This window comes from Sinocyclocheilus rhinocerous, unplaced genomic scaffold (genome assembly GCF_001515625.1).
Source record: "Sinocyclocheilus rhinocerous isolate Xijiao unplaced genomic scaffold, SAMN03320098_v1.1 scaffold38, whole genome shotgun sequence".
Classification (NCBI taxonomy): Eukaryota; Metazoa; Chordata; class Actinopteri; order Cypriniformes; family Cyprinidae; genus Sinocyclocheilus; species Sinocyclocheilus rhinocerous.
The window spans coordinates 316899-326482 of record NW_015666482.1 but is presented as its reverse complement, the minus strand read 5'-3'; the positions used below and the strand labels follow the sequence as shown (position 1 = coordinate 326482).

The window sequence follows — 9584 nt, the reverse complement described above, 5'->3', positions numbered from 1 at the left end:
AGCGCTGATTTTAAAGTGAAACCTGCTGAAGTCTGTCAGTTGATGAACTTTTATAGCTTGAATAAAGATTAATATGTATAGTTAATGCATATATAATATATTTTAAGTGAAGATTGTTTTAAAGTCACTTAAATTAAAAGTTGTTATATATTTCAGAGCCTATTAAATGTTTAAAATAATGGCTTTCAATTATACTGTAATGTTGAATGGCTATAATTAATAGGGAAAATGCACCAGCAGGACAAATTAAAAATATTGTAAATATATTTAGTCATTGTAGTAGTAATAACTGCCTGTTTTTGCTAAAAGAGTTTCATGGCCAGTAAAAAAAACAAAAACTTTTGGCCGGTAAATTTTATCATGTCACCGGCCATTGGCAGGTGTGGCAAAAAGTTAGTTTTAGGCCCTGTATATATACACACATATACATACATAGTTTTTTTTATAGTCAAATTGATAAATCACAATTTTGGTCCAAATTGTGCAGCACTACAAACAGACACAGGAAACCTATAGTGGTTTAAAATTACAATTTATCAGGAAAATTATTTAAATAAATTAATAAAACAAAACACTGTAGCCCTACAGGACCACAGGATACCAGTCAAAAACCATCTAGATTGTAGAAATCTAAACAAAACAAATAACTCCGTCTAATAAAACATGAATATCAACAGATGTTGCTGTAGACCTGTAAAATGTTTCTGTACCAAGCAAGTTAACAGACTTAAAACCCTTACCGTCTTTTGCTGCGAGACTCATTGAGCTCCATCGACACTCGCTTCCTGTGGTTTGTCTTTTTCTGTGACGGAGTCTTTGGCATGAGTTCTGGCTCGGTGCTGAAGTCACTGCAGCACAACAAAACATGTTTTTTTTAATGAGCATGTCTAATAACCTGAATAGTTTGCGTTTAACGCCATGCCAGGTTCTGTGGCTATTTTCATGGCAAGAAATATTTATTGCCAAATTATCAGGTATTTACAATTTATTTTCACTGAAAACTCAAACTGTATTTGGCTTAACTTTGTTAAAAATCGCTTCAAAAGAGTTAACTGAATAATAATTTAAAAAAAAAAGTTCTCAGACAAGGTTAAAACCAGCACAATCTAATAAAACATTCTTCATGGATAAAGGCTTTTGGCAGACAGAACATGTTAGAGGATAATAACCTGAAAAGTAACTGAGTGATTCTCACATACACACAAAGTGACAAGCAACTAGTGACAGAATATAACAGTATGAAGTGTATAACATACTCCACCTCACATTTACAGTGTCTCTCACCTGGAAAACATGCGATAAGCTTCCTGCTGGATCTCCTCCAGCCACACCATGTGGACATTGGCAATTTCATCTGTAAAATCCTGCAGTTTCCCATTAAAAACCTCCATGAGGGAGCGCGTGGTCTCCGGCAAGGAACTCATGGTGGTGCCCCTGGAAATACACAATGAAAGGTCTTGGTTTTGCAATACTGACGAATAAAGCCAATCTGTGAAGTGTAAAACAGTGGCATTTTGGGGGATAAAATCAATTTGCATGCAAATGATCACAAACTAACTTTACTTTATGACTCCACTGGGCACTATTCTCAAGCTGTCATTTTGAAAACACACTCGTTTAGATACACATAACAGTTATGCTAACTTACGGTGTTTCAGAGAAAATGTAAAATCATGCATTTGCGTTTTCGTGGTAAACTTGACCACAAAGAGCAAAAGGCCCACACTCGTTTATATATACACACATGCATTTCACTGGCATCCAGAACTAGCATGGAAATCGCTTTATTTTACATCGGTCATCTTACAACAAAGAAATCGAGAATTTAGACGGCGTTTTTCCAAGACAATAGAAAACATTTCACCGACTTGATGCAGGTAGATTACTGCGTACTAACCATTTATGACTGACAAACTTTCAAGCGCATTTTTTCTCACGGTTTTCTCCAGTCACGTATAAACACATTTAATCTAATTTGGCTTTTATACATGAAATCTTTATTCCGATCTCAGTCCAAACACAGTTGCAGATAAACATGCTTGAATAAGACAAACCAATAGATATTACATTTCGTTTGTTACATTTATGACATAAGAATATTACACTTACACAAAATAACATGCGAATAACTAAAACATGTGAGTTTATTTCTGACCTTGTTACGAATCCTTAGCCAACCTAGCTAAGCTAATCAGCAGCATAGTACATTTTAAAACGGCATCTACCTCTTTAGCCTGTATGCACGATAGCGCTGCAAAAACAAAGACTTGATGATCCAAAGTTATAATCCTGGCTTCTATTTTGTAAATAAACATTAGATGCTAATTTGACATTACAAACTACTTTGTGTCTTTCTCGGCTCCACTCACTGTCTCTTGTTTTTCTGCACCCGCTCAAAACGGTTTAAATAGTTTAAAATTCTGCTCTGACGAATAATGAGCTACGAACCGCCGATTCTGGGAGGGACCATATAATCAGTGTATGCAATTAGACAATACTGCTGTCTGTCAACGCGAATTTGGCCAATCACAATCAAGAAAATTTCGAGCTGTGCTCTCATTGGATGATACGCATGCCTGTCATTGATTCAAACCGTCCAATGCAGGAAGAGATCGGTGAAGTCCCCGCCTCCATCGTGACGTTGGCGTGTTCGACATTCCGTGTGAAAACAGAGCAAAACGTAACGAGTTCCGTGCTTTGATATTAGGCTCGTTCATTTTTATTAAACATAAAACTAGATCAGCTTGACAGTTTAACATTTATTTATAAGAGTTCTCGAAATTTCCCAACCGTTTTGTATGTAGTACAAAAAAATTAGAATTAATTATTGGGATTAAATACGAGCTTCACACTGTTACCATGGTAACAGAAGCAGCTAGCTTGCTAGCGTCGTAAACGGCTCCTCGCTTGAGCAGACCCGATGTGTCTTACTCGATAACGAGCATCATTTGTAATCTTTTCGTGTTTTATTTTTCGTTTAAAATACAACTAATAGACGCCCCATACTGAAACGACAATGTAGGTGAGTTTGTAAACTCGACAGGTGGATTGGTTGACTATCGTTGTTAATTTAGCAGATTAACACGATGAGGTGATCTGATCACTGAGATTATAAGCTTTTCTAAACAATACAAATATATTATTTTTTTCTTTAAACAACTGTGTTTATATGTGCTTTGTTTGTCGCATTTGATTATAATACAATATATTGTATAGGTAACTGGTTTATAGCTTATTCAATATAAAAACCAACGATTTACCATGGTTTTTAAACAATGCCATGGTGTTTTTAAAGTATCTTGGAGTACCTTGTAAACACCATGCTATATGAATAAAATACCATGATATTACCATCTGATACTGCCACCGTACCATGGTTTTTCATCACAGTATCTTTTTATATGGGGTTTGTAATAAACTTTGTGCAGTCTATTGGAATAAATCATGATCAAACATAAGTTTTATAAGGACAGCAAACTTAACGTGCACACGACAGACTGACCTGTGCTTCTGTCATTATTAAATAACTCTAATCCTCTTTGCAGGATTTATTTTTAGAGGATGGACGAGACATGCAAGGTGATCAGAACCTGAAGCTCAGGTAAACGACAATCCGCTGATGGAGATGTGCCTTCACAGACCATGAAGAAAATATTCAACTTCAAGAAGAAGAAGGGCTCCCCCAGCCCCTCTGAGACGGGGAGCGTGCTGTCGGCCAGCTATGATGTGAAGGAGAAAGACCTCGGGAAGGTCCACAAGGCTGCGTTCAGCGGAGATGTGGTCAAACTCAGACAGCTGGCCAAAAAGAATGATTTAAACCAGCTGGATAAGGAAAACAGGTAACTGTTGATGAACTGCAACTGTTTTGTTTGTAGTGGACAAAGCAAAATGAAAATACGGAATCTTACCACCGACAGCGATTTTCACATGGAAGATTGAACTTGCCACTTGCCAGATTGAACCTTGTTAGATCTTAACTTTAGACTTAAGATAGAAAGTTTCTGTAATGCGGCCCCAGTTGTCACCATCAGACTTCTCCTTCAGGGCTCAGCAATAGGGATTTGGCCAGTAGTTGTATTGCTTTTTCACCTTCCCCTGCTAACATTTTCATTTTCCCAACTACAATAGAATGAGCTATATTTATTTTTTAGCAAATTCTTTTTTATATTTGTTAGAAATATTTGTATTTTTCATGAAATTTAACTTAATGTTCATTAAAATTATTATTATTATTATGTTTTTTTAAGTTTGCAAAACAAAAGTGTGCATATACAATATGGATTTGGTCTGAATTTGTTTTAGATTTTTAATTGGCTCCACTACAAAAGAATAACCTTTTTTTAAAATTTTTTTTTTTAGCAGTTTTAAGTAAGTTTAAGTTATTTTTCATTAAAATATTTTTTCTTTACAAAATCAAAATGTTCAACAAGCTGGAATTAATACATCTATAAAGTAACTATTTCCATGTTCAACATGAAAATTTGAGAATTGATGGGATTGAAAAAAAAAAGGTGTTTTATACTAAAATGCAGCTAGACCTAACGCCAGTTTGCTAAATCAATGCCTAAATAGGTGTTTGGTTAACAACATGTTTCTTTGGAATAACCTAAAAATACTAAAATGTTTATTAATAGAGTAAATAGGGTCCATTTTGATTTCTTGTTCACATTATGATGCATGAAGAATCATTTAATGGTAGCATTTGTTGATGCATAATCATATTTGCAGTACTAGCAGCTTAAATCCCAAGACTTATTTCACCGTGTTCTTTCAGAAGAAACATTCATACACTACTGTTTAAAAGTTTGGGGTCTGTAATATTTTTTAATGTTTTTGAAAGAAGTCTCTTCGGCTCACCAACCAAAAACAGTAATATTATGAAATGTTATTACAATTTAAAATATCTGTTTTCTATTTATATTTAAAAATGTAATTTATTCCTGTGATCAAAGCTGAATTTTCAGCGTCATTACTCCAGTCTTTAGTGTCACACGATCCTTCAGAGATCATTCTAATATGAAAGTGAAAAAGTGACGTGGGCAGCCATTTAGGCTGCGGCGCCCGGGGAGCAGTTGGGGGTTTTGCTCAAGGGCGCCTCAGTCGTGGTTTTGAAGGTGGAAGAGAGCACTGTACATTGTATCAATGTAACAGTTGTGCTGCTTGCATATTTTTGTGGAAACCACGATACTTTTTTCAGGATTCTTTGATGAATAGGAAGTTCAAAAGAACAGCATTTATTTGAAATAGAAATCTTTTGTAACACTATAAATGTCTTTACCTTGCTGAATAAAAGTATTGGTTTCTTTAAAAAAACAAAACAACAACAAAATGTATTTGCTGTTGTTTTAAACTGTTTGTATCTTCAGTAATGCTCTAATTTATCCTCTGTGATTGGACCCGCAGGACTGCACTGCACATCGCTTGTGCCTGCGGACACACAGATGTGGTTCAGTTCTTAGTGGAGAGCAAAGTGAAGCTGAACTTATGCGACAATCAGAACCGCTCCGCCTTAATGAAGGTACATTCAGTTTGTTCTTGTGAAATCATATACATACAGTATAAATACTTGCTGACTGGTATGTCTTTGTTGTTATGCATGTCTGGTAGGCGGTTCAGTGTGAACAAGACCGCTCCGTCTCTTTGCTCCTGGAACATGAGGCTGACCCCAACCTGGTGGACATCAGTGGAAACACGGCACTGCACCTGGCCGCCCGTATCCCCTCCCTTCCTGTGGTGCTGCAGCTCCTGGAGCACTCAGCCAACATCAACGCACAGAACAAGGTGAAACTATACTGTCCGACTTCAGATTATCACAGTATTAACCACACACAGCGGCTGTCTGATACATTAAGATGAAGTGTTTAATTTCTGCAGTGCCAAATTGCAGAAATAATGGACTACTAACTTTCTACTTAGTGAGTACTGCATAATATACACTAAAATGCTTACTCGTACCATTGGTTGAGCTAGAAGGATGCACTTATAAATACAAAAGCGATCGTCTTGCACATTGAAAGGTAAGATAGTTAATGCAGTCCAGTCTTGTTTTGTTGTGGTTTGATTGACAGGATGGCAACACTCCACTGATGCTGGCTGTGATGGAAAACCATGCAGACATGATTGAGCTTTTACTGAAAGAGGGAGCGGATGTTAATGTCAAGAATCAGGAGCAACGGTTAGAAAGACGCACTTTAATGGATTAGTTCATCCAAAAGTGAAAGTTCTGTAGTCATCTTGGTATTGTTAGGTATTGTTCTAGTGTGCGTTTAGGAAGATATAATGGAGAAATGTTATGAAATTATGCTCTATTAATTTTCTTTTCAACAAACTTAATAAATAAACAGGAATAATAGGACTGATAAACAAATGGATAAATAAACAACAATTGATTTGTAAGCCAAATAAATCATTATTAATATTTTGAATTCGATTTAATTTAGTTTTTTATTGTCATTTGAGTAATTTATTGTGCATTTTAGTTATTTTTATTAGTTTATTTTGTTGTCATTGTCGTATTGATGTTGTTTTTATTTTTTTATTAGTTTTTTTTATTTCAGTTTTAGTTTTTAGCAATTTTGAGTCATTTTTTTATTTTATTATTGTTATATTGTTTTTTTGCTTTATTTTTTATAGAACATTTATTATATTGGTTTTTGTATAGTTTTTATTAATATTTCACTTTTAGTAATTTAAGTACTTAAAACAAAATGGAAATGAAAAATGTTGTCTTCGCAACTAACTGAAGTAAAATTAATATTAATATGTTAAGAATAAATGTATTTCAGTTAAAATAAATGTCTTCTAGTATTTTTTAGTTAACGATAACAACATTGATTCACATTCTGTCTGTCATTGTTAAGGTCTGCGTTGATGATAGCTGCGTGCAACGGACAAATCAGCATGGTGCGTTTGCTTCTGCAGTACGATGCCGACATCACGGTGAAAGATGATAAGGGATGGTCTTCTGATGATTATGCTGTCATGAATGGACATCACGCGTAAGGACTTTCTTCTTTTGCCTGCTTATATTTCAGACTTACCATTTGATTTTAAATAGTCCTTACTTTGTTTGTATGTTGGTTTTACAATGAATGTTGGCAATTTGTGTTGCAATTACCTATTTTAAAGCATTGAAAGTTAGGAACATTTGAAATGCTGATAGCGATATTTTCACATTGGCAATGTTTCATTAATGGAAATGAACTGCAGATGTTGTGTGTTGTGAAAACAGAAAGCTTTGTTTGAAGCGCTTGCTTGTAGGAGCTCATATCAATAATCGTTCTGTTCCAGATGTTCACATCTGATTATCGAGCATGGGACGAAGAGAAGATCCCTTCAGTCACCTTCCCATTTCACTGCCAGCAAACAGAAACGGACGTCCATGCTCGGCAGCCCCGGTGGTATTGGGGCCGGTTTGGCTTTGGGAGGACCAGCTCTGGATAAAGATGGTGAGTCTAATTGTGTTTAACTTGATTTGCATAATTGAAGGATTTCGGTGTCATTTGTATGTGTGTGTCAGTATTGCTGCAGTGTTGACTGCAGTGTTTTGATTCGGTTCTGTTTCCCCACTGTTACTCCACACTCATCTGTTGTAGCAGCAAGAAGCAGCTCCGCAGGAGCAGGGAAAGGTATTGCCAATGTGTGCCAACCAATGTGCTGTAGATCAGACACATTATCCTTTGCCATTTCAGAGATTAAAGGAATAGTTCACCCAAAAATGAGAATTTGCTGAAAATTTACTCATCCTCAGGCCATCCAAGATATAGGCCTAGATGAGTTTGTTCTTCATCAGAACAGATCTGGAGAAATTTAAGATTACATCACTTACTCAGCAATGAATCCTCTGCAGTGAATGGGTGCCAGAATGAGAGTCCAAACAGCTGATAAAAACACCACATTAATTTAATTCATCATTAATTTCTAAATCTGTTCTGGTGAGGAAACAAACTCATCTACATCTTGGATGGCCTGAGGGGGAGTAAAGTTTAAGCAAATTTTCATTTTTGGGTAAACTATTCCTTTAAGACACAATATTAAGAGTAATGTGAGATAATTTAGTGTTGCTGAATGGTAAACCATGGTGTCTCTTGCTGTTCTTTTTTGTGTGTTGTATGCTTACATGCTAGATTAAAGACCTACTCGCACCAAGAATGAAGTTAATAAATGAGACTAGGTGAAAAAAATCCAGTCTTGAACCATTTAAAGCAAAAAAGGGCCTACAGCTCAGCAGACAATGCAGATTTCACTCCATTTAATGTAAAATTTATGTTTTACTTATGTAATGTACTTCAGTGTATTTTTAAGACTATTTTCGCTTACTCTTTAATGCTGTGATATAGAAATATATGCTATAATAGAAGTGTACTGTAATAGCTATACAGATGTTGTGGTGATATACATTAAACATTGTCCCACTTTAAATGTTAGCGGTCAAACTGCTTTTTTCTCAGCATCTATGTAAAATGTGTAATAGGTTTTAGATACTTGACCCAAATTCTTATTGGTCTTAACTCATTGGTCTTTCTGTCAAACAAATGAGAAAAAAAATGATAAAAACATAATTTATCGGTGTGAATAGGTCTGTAGGAATGCATCGTTTGACCACAAATTAATATTCAGCCCAATTGGGAACGGGTCTTTAGATTTCTAGTTAACTATATGGCAAGAAAATGTTTGTATTAGCAATGGATTATTTCTTGGTTATGCTCTATCTTGTCTTAAGCGCAGATAATCCTTTATATTTCTCTTTTCAGATACAGAAGACAATTCTCACACAGACTCCATTAGCAGGTGAGATGGCATTGATATGTCAAAAAACAAATGGGTGATAAAAGCAGCTACAAATGATAATTTTATCTAGCACGAAACTGTGTTCATTTGCAGGGCATCAAAAAGTGGTGCTGCCGATTCCTGGCCTTCATCAGATGATGACGATGAGTTAGATTTGAGCCCAAAGGTATTTTTAAGCAGTTCTGAATAGCACATATAAAATTGATTACAAATATTGTAATATTGGGTTAGGTAATACAGTACAACACTTTTTTACAGAAACAAAAAGTAAACTTGAAGAAACTCATAAGCTCTTCAAAAAGGGAAAATGTAGAAGGTAAGTTTTAAATTTAAATGTTTTTGTGAAGTCTGTAAGAATTTTGGTTGTGTTGTAATTTGAAACCCCGACCCTGTAGCAAAGTCCCTTTTAAAGGGTTAGTTCACCCAAAAATGAAAATTCTGTCATTAATTACTCACCCTCATGTCGTTTCAAACCCGTAAGACCTTCGTTCATCTTCGGAACACAAATTAAATTATGCCCCTTTTTACAATATGTAATATAAAGTCTCTGGTGTCCCTAGAATGTGTCTGTGAAGTTTCAGCTCAAAATACCCCACGGATCATTTATTATATCATTTTGAAAATGCCTATTTTGAGTGGAAGCAGAAACACGCTGTTTTTCGTGCCTGTCTCTTTAAATGCAAATGAGCTGCTGCTCCCTGCCCCCTTTTCCAGAATAGGGCTGCGCCATTACAGCTCGTACCTGCTAAAAACATCTGTTTTGGTTCTGATTATCATGTTTATCACGCTGAAAT

General features: G+C 35.5%; 2 protein-coding genes across 2 annotated transcripts in view; one reads left to right on the top strand and one right to left on the bottom strand.

The window, feature by feature from the left end:
• The window catches only part of LOC107732266 (inner centromere protein A-like), a 15922-nt gene extending 13528 nt beyond the window's left edge, over positions 1-2394 (bottom strand). The window contains exons 1-3 of the mRNA XM_016543540.1: positions 2226-2394; positions 1285-1434; positions 741-848 (exon numbers count right to left, since the gene is read on the bottom strand). Of these exons, the coding sequence (XP_016399026.1) occupies positions 741-848; positions 1285-1424 (248 nt within the window). The 5' untranslated portion in view covers positions 1425-1434; positions 2226-2394. The remainder of the gene's footprint in view (positions 1-740; positions 849-1284; positions 1435-2225) is intronic.
• A 423-nt stretch (positions 2395-2817) lies between these two features.
• Positions 2818-9584, top strand: part of ankrd26 (ankyrin repeat domain containing 26) — a 44231-nt gene continuing 37464 nt past the window's right edge. Inside the window, exons 1-11 of the mRNA XM_016543538.1 lie at positions 2818-3022; positions 3546-3839; positions 5404-5518; positions 5608-5781; positions 6069-6175; positions 6861-6998; positions 7291-7448; positions 7596-7628; positions 8754-8790; positions 8884-8956; positions 9049-9106. Coding sequence (XP_016399024.1) covers positions 3643-3839; positions 5404-5518; positions 5608-5781; positions 6069-6175; positions 6861-6998; positions 7291-7448; positions 7596-7628; positions 8754-8790; positions 8884-8956; positions 9049-9106 — 1090 coding nt within the window. The 5' untranslated portion in view covers positions 2818-3022; positions 3546-3642. The remainder of the gene's footprint in view (positions 3023-3545; positions 3840-5403; positions 5519-5607; positions 5782-6068; positions 6176-6860; positions 6999-7290; positions 7449-7595; positions 7629-8753; positions 8791-8883; positions 8957-9048; positions 9107-9584) is intronic.